The following is a 17,811-nucleotide window of genomic DNA, read 5'->3' on the forward strand; positions in this document are numbered from 1 at the left end:
TATTTTAGAATACAGAAGAGTAAAACTCTGGTGGCCATCATCAGCAAACAATCAATAAACCCATATCAGATCCAGCACACTAGAAGTAAATAAAATGACTCAAGGTCAATAATGATACTGGCAAATGAAGATAAATATAACCCTGCATTTATAATTCAAGAAAGTTTAATATCGCCACTATTTATAGAATATATCTGCAAAAAGTACTCAATTCAATTGAAAGTACTCTTTAGAGCCAGGGATCCTATCTTGTGATGTTGTTTGTTGTTGTTGCTAATACTATGTCATCATTTCATCTTATTATATAAATATGCAGAATATGCATGTCTCTTTAAGCTGCACAGTACTGGGATGCAGTATGGAATGTATGCTGACTGAGCTCGCATCCTATGGAGACCCATTACAGTTATACAGTACATTACTGCCAAGCTCCACTCAAACTCAACATGGGAGCTGTTTGGAAAAGGAAAATGGTTTTAAGCTGAGTGGATGCTGCCAAGAAGGACACTACATTAAATCAGTGTATGCAGTCTCCTAAGGGATATAAAAGATAGAGACTGTGCTGTAGAGCATTCTGAGACAGACATTGCAGTCGAACAGAAAACCGCTCCATATTATGCACAAAGCAGAAGTCATTTCCAGTGATGCTACGGTCCAACCTGTCCTTTCCATGCTCTGTCTCACATCTGAACAACCAGAATTATGTAAAACTGCTTACACACGATCTGCAGTAAAACAGCTCTGCGCTGGCTGTGCTGGCACACCGCTTGAAATTGCCGCTGAGCACTGTACTCAAAGTTCACATTTTTTTTACTTTGACCTTGCTGTTGACCTTTCAAATGTGCAACCAAAGCCAGAAGTAATGATGACATATACCTGCACTGCGTTTAGCCTCTGTGTTCTGCGCCCTACCTTGCGATTTTACCTCTGATCATCTGTAAACAGTTTAAGATTATATTATGGGTCAATAACAGTGTAAAATACATATTACACAAACTAAATGTGGGCCCTAGAAAAACCTAGTACTCCCAACCTAGGTTTTGAGTATGTCTGAAAGGTTCAGTCAAGGTTCCTTAAAATAATGTATTAAAATTATGAGAATTATAATACACTATGATTCTGGTAAAAATGGTAGTCAGTGAGTTATGGAGTGTAATGATACTTGACCTTATAAGTCATTATAAAATGCTTTATAATGTGTTATGACTATTGTTTTAAAGCATTATGAAGAGTTTTAAATGCTTATAACTATAATTACACAGTGCATTATGCAAAATGATAGCGCATTATAAGTATGATAATAGTGTATTATAGACATGGGCTTGGGGGAAAAAAGACAGTCAGTGACCAGCAATTATATGAGTATTATGATACTTGACTTTATAAGTCATGATAAAAAATGCTTTATAATGTGTTATGATTCTTGTTGCAAAGCATTTTATACAGCGCTAGGAGCAGATTATAACACATTATAAATGTGTTTATAATGCATTAAAGAGACAGGCTTCATTTACCAATATCTTTCCTAAAAAAGAATCTTCAAGTTGAAAAATGTGGCGACCCACTAGAGGGCACTCGCGGACCACACAGGCCTAGTGGTTGAGAAAGTCTGCAGTAGAGGGCTCTGCCTGTGCTTCTAGAACTAAGGTAACAGCATCACCTTCATCACAGCAGATAGAGTAGAGGAGAAATGAAAAAGACACAATCGTTTTGGGATATTTCCAAAAGAGAAGAAAGGGTAAGAATAAAGAAATTGCCTGTTGTTGATGTTGTTGTTGTGGGTGAGAGAGAGTGAGAGAGAGAGACAGAGAGAGAGAGAGAGAGAGAGAGAGAGAGAGAGAGAGAGAGAGAGAGAGAGAGAGAGAGAGAGAGAGAGAGAGAGAGAGAGAGAGAGAGAGAGAGAGAGAGAGAGCGAGAGAGAGAGAGAGAGAGCGAGAGAGAGAGAGAATACAGTGGTGGAAGAAGTAATCACATCTTATACGTAGGTAAAAGTAGCAATACTACAGTAACAAGTATTGCATTCAGATTCCCATTTTAGTATAATATATTATATTACTGTATTATAATTATTTTGTATGTGTTCAGCTGGTACAGGTGGAGCACATTTTTATTATTTTATCTACCACGGGGTAGTTAGTTCTATAATAATACATCATCATTTATTAGTAGGGATGCACCGAATCCAGGATTCGGATTCGCCGGAATATTGGGCTTTTTGACGGGGTTCGGTTTCTGCTGAACCTTAGAATTGTTTTCCACCGAACCCTACGCTTGCACTACGCGCGCTACGCTGGTCGACGTAATGACGGCGCCGTTGATTACGGGAAGGTGTTTACATAGGTGGACCGTTCAATGCAGTAGGCTGTGAGAAAGTGAAAATGGAACTCATGAGCAGAAAAAGTGTTGTTTGGCAGTACTTTCAGTCAAAAGAAGGACATTCAAGTCCAGCTACATGTTCAATTTGCAATGCTGATTTGTCTCGTGGTGGCAAGGACCCTAAACAACATCGCCGCTGTTAAAACATTTGAGTATGAAACATCCGAAAGAATACGAGTTGTACGGCAAAGGAAGGACAGTCACAGCTAAAAACTTGTGTTAACCAAATGGCCATTACCAGCTTTGAAAAATACACTGCTGTGGACATTGTTTACTTCATTAATGTGTTTACTGTGTTAATGGACTGAGGATGGGAGTAGAATTCGGTATTTGGTTTCGGATTTGGCAGAATCTTAACCAGTGGATTCGGTATTCGGCCGAACCCCAAAAGTCTGGATTCGGTGCATCCCTATTTATTAGTTGATTTATATTTTGTATAAATTCTAGAAATGCCTCTGTGTGTTTGTACCTCCGTGCTCCATTGTGGGTTGACAGTGTTGCAGACCACTCCGGAGCGTTTCTCTTGGCCGTGGTGTGGTAGCGAGGGGAAGATGCTGTGCTTTCCAGGTTGGATGGAAAGCTTCAGGTAGGGGTCAGGGTTGAAGAACATCCCCTTCTTCAAACCAACTGCCTGGAGGTCTGAAAGGGGTGGACATGAAAGCAAAGAAGGAGAGGGTTATGGAATGACACAAAAATGTTTGTCCTCTGTTATAATAAAAAAAGTCTGGCACAGGTTCAGATTTACACATTGCAGGATTTTCCTTAGTGCGAAGTTAAAACGGCACTATTCTTGAGACGACAGGCTTGTATTTAGCCTAAGCAACAACATCCCAGGTCATTTCTTTTATTAATACTATTTATTTAAAAAAGTTATAGAATAAGTTAGGAACTAGCCACGTGCTTAATCATTTTCAGATGTGGAAAATTCTGTGAAACTTAAGGTGCTCTTGATGATGAAAAACTAGTAACAGAAAGATAAGTGTTTTTAGGCCCTATTAGGCCTATTAGGCACAGGAGAAAAACTATATTGTGTACAAAGGGGTGAAATGCGTGGATATGTTCTGGGCTGCACCTTCTATTGAGGTCTTATCCTGTGTATTTTATTCTCAGTTTTAGTGGAGGAGTTGGTATTCTGAAATTAAAAACTTTGTTGCTAACAAAATAAATAAATAAGGATTCAGTGTTGTTGTAACATAATCTCTTTCTGGACAATGCCGAGGGATCTTTGAAAGAACATTTCAGATCGTCACGTTGGGGAACAAAATGGTAACGAGTTACTGCACAGGTCTGTTATACCCAAATAATTCCATAGGCTCTTGTGTGTGGTTGCATATTCTTTTCATATAGTAGCTGGAAAGTATTTTAAAGAATCCAGATTACTGAAAACATACTTATGTGAGTGAAGGACATAATAACTACAGGTCTACAGGCATGTTACTGCCATATAGATCAGTGTGTCATTGTTCATGAGTACATTGTTGATGGGTGTGTGTATAATTGCTGTAATATCCTTTAATTTTATTTTTTAACTGTGTCAAGGTTGTTTTGTCCTTGTTTTGTTAGGATTCAAATTGACTTTCAAGTGGTTTGTACATAATTTGAGGAGTAAATGTAGCCAGAGGGGGATCCTCTGACTTAATCTAAGGTGATATATGATGTAAGAATATAAGGTAACAGACCAATTTCAAGATTCAAGTAGGAAAGCGTGCAAACACTAGGCCACTTTTGTTTTAATGTAGTATTATCTTTGGTCTGAGGATAAAAAAAAAAAGTTGGCTGATTCTAAATGTCTAAAAGAATACTTCTAATCATGTCTTCAAATTGTAGTTACTAGTACAGTGCCACTTTTCGAGAGCATTCTGTTCAGAATGGGCCGATTGCTTGGTTCCCACTATTGCTGCTTGCAGCCAAGTTGGGTAGCGTGCTTGTTTGAAACTCATCCAATGGTAAATGAAATCTGTTGATGCTTTTGTTAATGCTTTGAGAGAATTGGCAAAGTCATTGCTGCAGCACGTGTTCTGACAAAAACTAAGAAAAGAGATCATATTTCTCCAGTATTAGCTTCTCTGCATTGGCTTCCTGTTAAATCCAGGATTGAATTTAAAATCTGACCTACAAAGCTCTTAATGGTTAGGCAACATCATATCTCAAAGAGCTCATAGTACCTTATTGTCCCACTAGAGCACTGAGCTCCCAGGATGCAGAGCCACTGTTCATCGTACCCCCAACCGGCACCGTCTGAGGTTTCTCCCTAAAAACTGTCACACTAAATGCTTGCTCTTGGGGGAATTACTGGAATTGTTGGGTCTTTGTAAATTATAGAGTGTGTTCTAGACCTACTCTATCTGTAAAGAGTCTCAAGATAACTCTTGTTATGATTTGATACTATAAATAAAATTGAATTGAATTAATTTGAATTTGACGTACTAGAAGACGACATGCAAAAAAATATAAATATTAAGCGAGTTAAAATAAAAAATAAAAATGGAAACAGAAGCGCAGACAAAGAACAAGGCTACAGCAACACCGTGTGTTAAAGATGCGGAATAGCAACTCATTAACACAGATGAATGTGGAGCCAAGACAGCCAAATGCCTGTACTGTAAGAAAACTGGGCATTAGGCACAAGTATGCAGAAAGAAAAAGGTCTTAGAAAAAGAAACCGGACAGAGAGTATGAACCAGTTAGAGCAGTAAAGGATATTTCAGATTCAGACTCTGATGAGTTTATACATGCTAGATCCACAAGGTAAAGAAACAATAAGTAAACAAGTTAAAGTGACTGGCAATGATTTAAACATATCACTTCTTTTAGAGAGACGTCACTAAAAAAGACCATCATTACTAGAGAGAGCTGCAGGTCAATGGAAGGATCAGATGAGGACAGAGTGTTTGGATGCATTGATTGCAAGGCTTTAAAGGACCCATGGCATGAACTTATCACTTTATGAGGTTTTTTTAACATTAATATGAGTTCCCCCAGCCTGCCTATGGTCCCCCAGTGGCTAGAAATGGCGATAGGTGTAAACCGAGCCCTGGGTATCCTGCTCTGTCTTTGAGAAAATGAAAGCTCAGATGGGCCGATCTGGAATCTTGCACCTTATGACGTCATAAGGAGGAAGGTTACCTCCCCTTTCTCTGCTTTGCCCGCCCAGAGAATTTGGCCCGCCCATGAGAAAGAGAGAGACAAACAAGCAAAGCATGACAGTTGGTCAAGGCCACACCCCCCCCTCTTCCTCAATAGCATTTAAAGCTACAGACACAGAAATGGCACATCCTAAAGAAAGCTCATTGTGGGACTGGCTCTAGTGGCTGTAATTCTGCACCAAGGCTGAATTTTGACTTCAGATACAGTATTAGGGGACCACTAAGGCCTATATAAAAGAGACTTCAGATACAGTATTAGGGGACCACTAAGGCCTATATAAAAGAGACTTCAGATACAGTATTAGGGGACCACTAAGGCCTATATAAAAGAGACTTCAGATACAGTATTAGGGGACCACTAAGGCCTGTATAAAAGAGACTTCAGATACAGTATTAGGGGACCACTAAGGCCTGTATAAAAGAGACTTCAGATACAGTATTAGGGGACCACTAAGGCCTGTATAAAAGAGACTTCAGATACAGTATTAGGGGACCACTAAGGCCTATATAAAAGAGACTTCAGATACAGTATTAGGGGACCATAAGGCCTATTTAAAAGCATCCAAAAAGCAGCATGTCATAGGACCTTAAAGTGGTGAAGTAAAGCAATACAAGAATAGATGGAAGGAAAAAGACAGATGTTGGTATCCTACCTGACAAGGAAAAGTTAATGAGTCTCCTGTTGCCCAGTCCATGGTTGACTTCAGGACTAACCACTGGCTTTAATACCTGAGGATACATACAGACATGAAAAGTGAAGAACTGTCCTCAAATAAAAATAACACAAAAACCCAGTCAAAATGAAATGGAAAGGAAATTGGGTCACTGCAGCCAAAAAACGCAGTAAATAAAAAATAAAAAAATTAAACAAATACATCAATACATTTATGATTTTTTTTTATATTTATCATATAAAACAAGAAACAAACAGAATAGCTCAGACAAGACATGACCAATAGCAGGCATTACTATCATCCCCAGCCCTCTCAAACCACTAAATACATAGTTCATTAAATGACATCAAAGAAAACATGACAACAAAAAGGTTACAAATTTGCTATTATTTACAGAGAAGGTACAAAGATAGGCTATACTGGATTAGGAAACCCTTGGTGGTATGGAAGATTACAAAGTAGGTCCAATAAACTCCAAGTACGGATCCCAGACTCTATAGAATGTCTTCAGTGAGGAGTGAAGAATACATGTAAATGTATTCATTGGGAACACACTCCATTACAAGACAATGTGCAATGACTTTTTTGTTGGAGCGATGTCCTTAAAAGCAAAACATTCTTCCTAGCTCCTAGTGGCAAAAATGTTGATGGTTACCCAGGCTATCCAGCTGAGCTTTGTCTTCCTCCCACTCCTTCTCTCAGGATGACTGGGAGATAGCAGTCCCAGCTGGAGACACATGCCGTCCATCACACCCATACAAATCAAACGCTGTGTCTTCTCTGTCTAGACTGAACGGGCAAAGCAGACAAATATCCCTTCACTTCTTTTCCATCTGTCCATCTCCTCTATGTTGTTCTTCTCCTCGTTCACTCTTTGTTGTGTCTGCCTCTAGCAGTTCGAACCGGTGCTGTCCACCCGTCGCCTCAAAAAACCTGACTGACTTAGCTGGTGTGGACTCTCTTCTCCTTTCTCTACTGTTTTCCTTCCTCTCTCTTCAGATGGCGGTTATTTTTATTCGTTTGTCATCAGGAAGCAAGTACAGATCAAGTTCCTGGCCCATCAGCATTTCCAGAGGCCCAGAGCAGCAGAATGGGAAGACAAACACTGAAACCCAATCACCTAGCTGAACACCGTCTTGATAACAGGGTCTGACTGATATAGGCTTTAGAAGGACACACACACACACACACACACACACACACACACACACACACACACACTTTTGTTGGATCTCCGTTTTTGCCTCGTTTGATGCATACCCAGCAGTTTGAACTTACATTGTATTCCGAAGGAATAGTCATAGCTCAAATGGTGATGTCATAGGTCATGTGACAACACATCATTTTAGGCACCTTACAGGTATGAAATAGATCCTTGTCAATTTGGGTCAGCAGCATTTTAAGATTTTCACGATACTTTCATGGAACGGTGCTGCCGTGGTGAGGCAAAAATTAGCATCTTTCACCATGACACAGGAAGCAGTTGTAACTTGACTTAGTCCAATCTGTCCCACATTTCACATGCTGGATAACAGTCCAGGCCTGATGTCTTAGGCCTGGACTGATGTCTCAGACATCCATGCCCATATTGAGTCACAGTCATAGCGCCACCTACTGACAACAGTTCAGCCTGTTGTGAACTGCTAGACAGTAAAGAACAGAGAGAGAGAGACAGTGAGTTTCTGCAGGTGGGCTTTTGTGTCATCACTGCGCTGATTGAATCCGTTCACCGCACACACAAATGCCATTATGAAAATAAAAAAATAAAAACACACTAAACTAAGGTGGAGGAAACTAAAGAATAAAATGAAGACCCCCATTTAGCTAATGCAATAAGTTAAGCTATCTAACTACAGTTTAGCTAACTACGCAAGCTTGGAGGATGACGTATGACTTGCAGATTCTACTCTGGTCATACGTCATATTCCCATTTTAGCAACAACTTTTTTTTTTTTTACTTTGAGCACAAAATTAAGTTATTTGTCAAAACTATTTGGCGAACAGTGTGGTTAGTCAATATTGTCGAGGAAATGACTCCGAGAAATATAAAATTGTCAAAATACACTGGAGGGGGCCTTTAAGGGGATTAGCTCTCAGCAGAATCATCCTTGCTGCTCAAATTCTTTGAAAGCTTCTTCAAAGAGCAGAGCCTTTATATGTGTAATCTAACTATTTGCAATGGATGGTCAATTCTTTGACGTATCTCAGACTAAAATATACTTAGTGACTTCTAATGTAGCATTGGAGGCATCAGAGGTGTAGCTGCAGCATAACTACTTCAGTAGTAGATCAAAGCATGGCAAGAAATAACTTTCTTACCACTAAGGTTGATTGGCATGACTGACTGAAATGAGACAAAAATAAAAAAGACTGGGCTGCCATTCAACAGACACAAGATACTGAGTGACCAATGAAGCCCCACATTTTAGAAAGCTGCATAAGTCAAAATAAATGAATGTGGTGAGACTCACAGTTGCAGAACCTTTCTTTATGGTTATGCTGGGTGTCGTTGCCCTCAGTGCTCCGGTGACACCGTGGTAGTACCTGAAGCAGACTTTGGTCTCAGCTGAGGAGGACACACAAATGAGTGGGAAAGGGAGGTAGCAATGATGGAGAAAAAATTAAACAAGAATTAGTTTCCTTTCACCAACACTGAATCCTACTCCACATTGTAATTTCTACCTGAACTTCAAACAAAAGAAATCTGATGATTAATGTTGATGATTTTATGTCCCAACAAGATACATTTAAATACAGGTTCTGTGGTTTTACATTTTTAATTTGTATACATTTAAGTCTCCAGCAATGACTTCCTGAGTGATGTCCCACGCAATCTAGTTAATTTGAATTGCATTGATTACCTATACATTGAATTAGGGTTATCGTCCATCATGATGGCTGGCTGACATCATAATGGAGAGCCACCATCGTGATGCCACGCCCCCCACCCTGTCAGACACACTAATCGTAGTTGCGGGCGCTGGACGGGAAATTGACAAGTGCGTCGGTCTAACTAGCAAAGACACTTGCGTCGGGCTTTTGCGCTGTGCTGCGCAGGGTGCAAGATAGGACCCCTTAAGTAGAAGCTACTATGTACTATGTACTATGTAACAATCTTACCTTCTCAGACTCATAGCTTTCCGGTGCTCACACGTCTCCTGTTCACACAGTGGAAATCAATGAATCAGTGAACCCATGAACACCTGGGCCTTTTATGCCCAAGTATGGGCCACGTAGTGGTGTGTCTTAAAGTGGTATCCCCGTTAACTGCCCCAGTAGGTCAGTCCCCTGTACATATGGAATATGTAGCTCTGTTGAGAGATAGTCTGGATACGATAGAGAACTTTTGAAAATTTGCCACCCAGTAATATTGAACAAAATTAGTAAGGGCAAGACCATCTGTCATTTATGAACCTGCAAGATTGACGGCAATATGTTGAAATAAATAAGTAAGATTACCAATTTGACCAAACTTACCCTGCCTGCAGTGGTAGGTTAGTCTATCTGTTAAAATCCTCCTCCACTTTTTTAAGCAAAGGGACCAAATTTCTGTTGAATATATCTGCCAAAGACTTTTTAATAAAAACTCCCAGATACTACCCAGGTACCTTAGCAAGGTAGCTCAGCAGCTGGTGTCTTCAATGCAAACATTTCACTCTTTCTAAAATTAAGTTTGTACCTCAACAGCAAGCCAAATTGTTTTAGAATGTTTAAAACTACTGGAAGAGATGTCGAAGGGTTCTATACATATAAAAGTAAGTTGTCTGTATAAAGCGACAATTTGTGTACAGTTCCCAGTCGCATAATACCTTAATTACTTAAATTTCTCCTCAGAATGGCCAGCGGCTCAATGTCCAGTGCAAAAAATAAGGGGGACAATGGGCACCCCTGTCTTATGCCGCAGTGAAGATGAAAAGAGGGCAAGATAGTGTTGTTTGTTAAAACTAATGCTACGGGGGACAAGTACAATAACTTAACCCAAGAGATAAAATCGGGACCTAGACCCTGTCAAAGGCCTTCTCTGCATCCAACACCACCACCACTTTTGGATTGTTGGAGCAGGGCATTTTCAGTATATTTGAACGCCTCCTGGTGTTGTGGAAGGACTGCCTCCCCAGCATGAAAATGGTCTGGTCCAACGAGATGATATGCGGTAGCACATGTTGGTGGTGGAGAGCCAGAATTTTTGACAGACTTTTGTAGTCTACATTAAGTAATGAAATGGGCCTATAGCTCCCGCATGATAAAAGATCTTTATCCTTTTTAAATAGGAGAATGATTGTGGCATTTGTCAGCGTTGGAGGGAGGGGCCATTCAACAGGGCTTCATTGTACATATCCTTCAGAGCTGGAGAAAGGAGTGATGCAATCTTCTTATAAAATTCTACGGTAAATCCATCCACACTGGGTGATTTTGCAAGGTTTTAATTGCCCCTTCTATTTCATTTGCTGTTATTGGCCTGTATAGATCCTCCACATGATTGCTGTCAAGTCTAAGGAACTCTATTGTAGAGTTCCTTAGACTAGTGTGACTAAGATCTTCCCGCAATTAGTACAAGCATTTTGTGAGAAAAAAGGAGTGAATCTCCAACAAATAGCAACAACATTTTTTACAAATGTTTATTACTCATAAAAGTCTCTTCTTTAACATACAAAAAGTCCTAAGAGATCCAAGTGGTGGAAAGTATTGAAAAATACTGAAATCGATCATGCCACAATTTCCCATTGCAGCGCATGTTAAAGGGAGACACTACAGGTGAATAGGGAAAAAAATGTCACTAACAGATATCACCATGAAACTTCCCAGTTGATTATTTACATTAAGAGATTTTTTTGTATTACAGCTTTTCTGAACTTTTATGTTTATTATGCAAATGAGAGATTATGTTATTAAATATGTGCTTATTTGCATAAATAAAGGTGTTGCTTAACCATACCCTTGCTCTACTCTGGTTTGGTTAAAATAAACCCTTAATTCACCCATGTATAAATGTAGAAAACAAAGAATATATTAATAAGCTTCATCTATAGAACACCAGGATCTTGTCATGATACCCTTAATGAAAAGATCGTTGATGTGTATGGGAAGAGACATGACAAAAAGATGATCTTCGTATGTGAAGACTTCACAACGTAGATTCGTTCAACGTTCAATTTAAAGGAGCTGAAACCCAGTAGAGATTTTATCGACAAAATGTTCTAATATTAAAGCCAACTAGAATAGCTAGCTAGCTAACTGATAGATAACATCTTTACTAATGAAATTGGAAATAAAATACTAAGTGGAGTGCTTATCAATGACATAAGTGACCATCTTACCATGTTTGCAACTTTGACATTTTTTTCAAAGAAAAATACACAAAGAAACTCTACAACTGTTAAGTTGATTAAAAATAAAACACCTGACACCATATAGGCTCTTTAAGGCAGAACAGATACAGAGGTTTCTCTAAATAATGATTCAAACAAAGCCTATGATGAATTAATGTCTACATTTACTACCCTATATGACAAACATTGTCTTATAAGCACTAATGATAAATAAATATGAAGACAAACCCTGGATTACTAGGGGACTAGAAAATGCTTGTAAAAAAAGATAAATGTATTGTACAAGCAAGTTTCTAAAATTTAGAACAAAGGAAGCGGCAAAATAAATATAAGGAATATAAAAATAAATTGACCAGCATTATGAGAATGAATAAAAATGATTATTTCAATAAACAATTAGAACAGCACAGAAATGATATGCGGGGTACATGGAAGGTGCTTAACAACATAATCAAAAAAGGTACTGGGAAATCCGAATATCCAGACCACTTTAATAAAAATGTCCAATCAATAATAACAGAAACAAAGGAGACTGCTAACAAATTCAATGATTACTTTAGGAATGTTGGCTATAATTTAGCAAAATAAATTGTTGACCCAATAATAACAGAGAATGTAAATGAAAATATTATTAAAATAAATTAAAATACCTTTTCTTAAGAGAATTGGATGGAGTTAATGTGGTAAACAAGTTCAATAATAAGAAATCCACTGACTGTAATTATATTGACATGACTTTAGTTCAAAATATTAAAGATAGTATAGCGAAACCCCTGACCCATATCTTTAATCAATTATTACAAACATATTTCCAAATCAAACGAAAATAGCAAAGGTCATTCCCATCTACAAAAATGGAGATAAGCACTTTTTCTGAAACCAGACCAATTTCTCTCCTTCCACAGTTCTCAAAAATATTCGAAAAACTTTTTATCCACAGATCTGATCACTTCATAGAAAAACACAATTTACTCAATGAACATCAATATGGCTTCAGATCAAACCGGTCCACAACAATGGCAGAGATGGAGCTAATATAATAAATATATACAGCTATGGATAATAAGGAATATATGGAAGGAGTTTTCATAGACCTTAAAAAAGCATTTGACACAATTGACGATAAGCTATTAATGACCAAACTGTAAAAATATGGGATTACAGAAGTAGCACACCAATGGCTCAGTAGTTACCTGGAAAATAAACTTAGCACAAAAAGTAAGGAAATTTGTGTTTGGTAGATTATTTCTCTGTGGTAACAATGCTTTTTGGCAATAAATCTTATACCGTTGGAAAGACGGTTTAGTTCCCTTTCAAATGGTGCCCCATTTGTAAGGAACATGCATTTGTGGGATGAGCAGCAGAGCTGAGAATGTGGGTTGCGCCCATGAAAAATTTGCCAAATCTTCTCTGCCAATGCCAAACAGCTTATTCTGCCATTTACTCGTTTGTTGTTTGGTGAGATATTGACAATTTAACAATTTATTAATTTCACGAACAGGAGCCTCAGTAGCGTGTGGAAGAACCATACACAACCACAACAGCCTGGCACCTCCTCCTCATGCTGGTCACCAGCCTGGTCACACACTGCTGTGGGATGGCATCCCATTCTTCAACCAGCATTTGTCGCAAGTCAGCCAACGTGGTTGTGTTGGTCACTCTGGCACCAACAGCACGCCCAAGCTGATCCCACAAGTGTTCAATGGGGTTGAGGTCAGGACTGCTGGCAGGCCATTCCATCCTCTCCACTCCCACATTCTGGAGGTAGTATCTGATAAACCTCGCCCTGTGGGGGCGAGCGTTGTCATCTTGGAGGATTGAGTTCGGTGCCAGACTGTGGAGCTATGGGATTGCCACTGGTTGCAGAATCTCATCTCTATATATCTGCATTGAGATTGCCTCTAATGATGACAAGCCTTGTTTTTCCAGTGAGGGAGATGCCGCCCCACACCATCACACTGCCTCCACCAAAAGGTATTACTCTATCGGTGCAGCAATCACCATAGCGTTCTCCGCGTCTTCTCCACACTTTGACCCTATGATCCAACTGCCGTAGGCAGAATCTGGACTCATCACTGAACATAACGTTCCTTCACATGTTCAGGTTCCTTTGCACGTGTTGCCAACACCAGCGCAAACGGGCCTGACGGTGAAGGGCAATGGCAGAGAAGATGCAAATTTTTCATGGGCGTAACCCACATACTCAGCGCTGCTGCTCATCCCACAAATGCATGTTCCTTACAAATGGGGCACCATTTGAAAGGGAACTAAACAGGCTTTCCAGCGGTATAAGATGTATTGCCAAAAAGCATTGTTACCACAGAGAAATAATCTACCAAACACAAGTTGTGCATGAAGGAAGCAGCCAAAATGCAGCAAATTCAGGTACGGCAAAGGAAGGACAGTCACAGCTAAAAACTTGTGTTAACCAGACCATTACCAGCTTTGCTAGCCCTACACTGAATGAAAAATACACTGCTGTGGACATTGTTTACTTCATTAATGTGTTTACTGTGTTAATGGACTGAGGATGGCAGTAGGATTCGGTATTCGGTTTCGGATTTGGCAGAATCTTAACCAGTGGATTCGGTATTAGTCCGAACCCCAAAAATCTAGATTTGGTGCATCCCTAGTAATAGTAATAGTTATATTTGACCACATTCTGTCGACAACTTTCACACCTAACCTGTTCGTGACGTCCAAACAAAGGCTTTTTTGCCCTTACGTTCAGTTTCTTTAGGCTGCTGAGAGAGCTGTCCGGACCAAGACCACTTTGTGTAAATTGTGGTGCAAATACAAAGGGGACCAACCCCAGGATATAGTGGGGCAAAAAAGTATTTAGTCAGCCACCAATTGTGGAAGTTCTCCCACTTAAAAAGATGAGAGAGGCCTGTAATTTTCATCATAGGTACACTTCAACTATGAGAGACAAAATGAGAAAAAAAATCCAGAAAATCACATTGTAGGATTTTTAATGAATTTATTTGCAAATTCCTCGAGAACATAAGTATTTGGTCACCTACAAACAAGCAAGATTTCTGGCTCTCACAGACCTGTAACTTCTTCTTTAAGAGGCTCCTCTGTCCTCCACTCATTAAAATTGTAGACCTGCACCAGGCTGGGAATACTTGTTTGGTGTGAAGAAATCAACTGTGGGAGCAATTATAAGAAAATGAAAGACATGCAAGACCACTAATAATCTCCCTCGATCCGGGGCTCCACGCAAGATCTCACCCAGTGGGGTCAAAATTATCACAAGAATGGTGAGCAAAAATCCCAGAACCACACGGGGGGACCTAGTGAATGACCTGCAGAGAGCTGGGACCAAAGTAACAAAGGCTACCATCAGTAACACACTACGCCGCCAGGGACTCAAATCCTGCAGTGCCAGACGTGTCCCCCTGCTTAAGCCAGTACATGTCCAGGCCCGTCAAGAGTTTGCTAGAGAGCATTTGGATGATCCAGAAGAGGATTGGGAGAATGTCATATGGTCAGATGAAACCAAAATAGAACTTTTTGGTAAAAACTCAACTCATCGTGTTTGGAGGGAAGGAATGCTGAGTTGCATCCAAAGAACACCATACCTACTGTGAAGCATGGGGGTGGAAACATCATGCTTTGGGGCTGTTTTTCTGCAAAGGGACCAGGACGACGTGTAAAGGAAAGAATGAATGGGGCCATGTATCGTGAGATTTTGAGTGAAAACCTCCTTCCATCAGCAAGGGCATTGAAGATGAAACGTGGCTGGGTCTTTCAGCATGACAATGATCCCAAACACACCGCCCGGGCAACGAAGGAGTGGCTTCGTAAGAAGCATTTCAAAGTCCTGGAGTGGCCTAGCCAGTCTCCAGATCTCAACCCCATAGAAAATCTTTGGAGGGAGTTGAAAGTCCGTGTTGCCCAGCGACAGCCCCAAAACATCACTGCTCTAAAGTAGATCTGCATGGAGGAATGGGCCAAAATACCAGCAACAGTGTGTGAAAACCTTGTGAAGACTTACAGAAAATGTTTGACCTCTGTCATTGCCAACAAAGGGTATATAACAAAGTATTGAGAAGACCTACTACTAATTTTCCACCATAATTTGCAAATAAATTCATTAAATATCCTACAATGTGATTTTCTGGATTTTTTTTTCTCATTTTGTCTCTCATAGTTGAAGTGTACCTCTGATGAAAATTACAGGCCTCTCTCATCTTTTTAAGTGGGAGAACTTGCACAATTGGTGGCTGACTAAATACTTTTTTGCCCCACTGTATGTGATAGCTATGTGACATTTATGTTTGAATTCAAATTAAACCAGCAATAATTTAGTTTTTTGGTCTCTTAAAAAACATAGACAGTTTATTACCTTTTAAAATTGAAAAAATTGCAAAACAAATAATATGAATAAGCATACACTGGTGTTACAGGCTGCATGTTGAATGTTAGAACGTGGCTGAAAAACTGTAAAAAACTGAATTCCGAAAACAGAAATAATAATAAATTAATATAAAAAACAAAAACAAAACTACAACTTGGATGAAGTGGTATTTAATACAGGGTATTTATTAAGCTGTTTTTAATGAGAAACTAATTTCCTTGCTCAAAAAACAAGTAAGAGTTTTTGTTACTTACTGTCACTGAAGTTGGAGCTAGAGTCAATTTTCCAAACAATCTGTCCCTTGTGAGACCCGTTGATGCCCCGGTTCTTGTAGTCCAGAAAGTTCTCAGACAAAGCCTCATCTGGAAAGAGATCATCTTGTTGAGACCTGCTACTCCGAACCTCAAATATTTTTGAAGAAGTCATTTTTTTATATTCCATTTCCCATTACACTTTACAGTAACATAAAATGCAATTAATTCTCCATGTGGAGATGTCCTTGATTCCCAACCAATTATGACTGTGCCATAGGATAGCATAATACTGGTGGTAATGTGTCATATCACAATATTTACGGTATTGGGACATGTTGAGGTATTTACATTATGACTACGTACAGCAGAAACACAATGGCTGATTCCTCTGTGGAGGAGTTTTATTTTATCAGTTTTTTTTTCATGGAACCCAAAATCAATAATAAAATAAAGTAATTTCCCGCTAAATTTAGTGGGATTTTTTATTAATTCATAAGGGACACAAGTAAAATGTTTCATTCTTTCTGTGAATATAATCAAATTAATCTTACTACCATTTACGTCTTTTGTAGATACTCTGTGTTAACCCCTTATTTTGAGAAGTGGATGCTGTCACATGTATATGTGGGAAATAGAAAATGACCTCTCACTTGATTTACATATTACCCCAAATATTTTCATAATAAGTCACTGGTCTCAATCGTTAGCTTTAAGTCTTCTTCAATACAGCATCATGTTCATTATGTAAATTATGGTCACATTTATGTTAAATTGATAATGAAGCAGGGGATGCTTTAGGGCGTAGCTACATCCCAACCTGTCTGTCATGGTAGAGTCTTCTGATGTGCATCTCCGATCTGAGGATACGATACGCATCTCAATCCATTGCCAAGGATTCGATATATTAAAGCTATAGTGTGCGAATATTTTATATTATTAAACGTTGATTACATTCAAGCTATTGCCAAATGCATTGATACAAAGCTAATTAAGCCAATCAGCTCCACAAAACTCTCTCTACACAGTATTTCTCAATACGGCTGTTTACAAAATGGTGTAGTCCGGCGACTTTGCCGCGCAACAGCTCAAGTGATGCGTTTTATGTCACCACTGAGAAAGGACACTGCTGACAACCCAAAGAAGTGCCCACAATACTTGTACTGCTGAGAAAAGACCTACACGTTCAGCAGAAGGACTAAAATCCAAAAAAGAAAGTGACCAACGGCGAAAACAAACGCAGATTAGAGCTGAAGATCTTTGCCTTAATTTCTATCATTTTACCCGGGCTCGGGCCGGGCTCTGGCTTGCGCTCCGAGTTGCACAGTAAATGAGGGGTTAGGTGATGCGTTTCAATTAGCGTGAAAATAGATTGTGAGGAGGTGAAACGGAGGCTGGCCTCTGGAGGACTTTTATTTCTTTGTTCAAACTTTCAAGTGGCCTATAGCCTATGTTAGTTATGAATAAATTATGTTAAAAAATTTATAAATGACTCACTCTTGACAAAAGGCAAAAGAGCTGTGTGCGTGAAATTTGAATAATTTCGGAGGCTGGAGGAGTCACATGACCGAGTAGCCGGGTAGATGCTTGGACAGAAGGCTCTGTGTTGTACTGATGTATTTATACTTTTCTAGCCAGAGATATTTGTGCTTAGCCTGAAGGAAAAACATT

At 39.3% G+C, this 17,811-nt stretch overlaps 1 protein-coding gene across 1 annotated transcript in view; it reads right to left on the reverse strand.

Annotated features, from left to right (window-relative positions):
• Positions 1-17,811, reverse strand: part of hecw1a (HECT, C2 and WW domain containing E3 ubiquitin protein ligase 1a) — an 85,784-nt gene that overhangs the window by 57,405 nt on the left and 10,568 nt on the right. Inside the window, exons 3-6 of the mRNA XM_078281051.1 lie at positions 16,144-16,251; positions 8,668-8,762; positions 6,176-6,251; positions 2,846-3,015 (exon numbers count right to left, since the gene is read on the reverse strand). Of these exons, the coding sequence (XP_078137177.1) occupies positions 2,846-3,015; positions 6,176-6,251; positions 8,668-8,762; positions 16,144-16,251 (449 nt within the window). The remainder of the gene's footprint in view (positions 1-2,845; positions 3,016-6,175; positions 6,252-8,667; positions 8,763-16,143; positions 16,252-17,811) is intronic.

The sequence above is a fragment of the Sander vitreus genome, chromosome 22, assembly GCF_031162955.1.
Source record: "Sander vitreus isolate 19-12246 chromosome 22, sanVit1, whole genome shotgun sequence".
Lineage (NCBI taxonomy): Eukaryota > Metazoa > Chordata > Actinopteri > Perciformes > Percidae > Sander > Sander vitreus.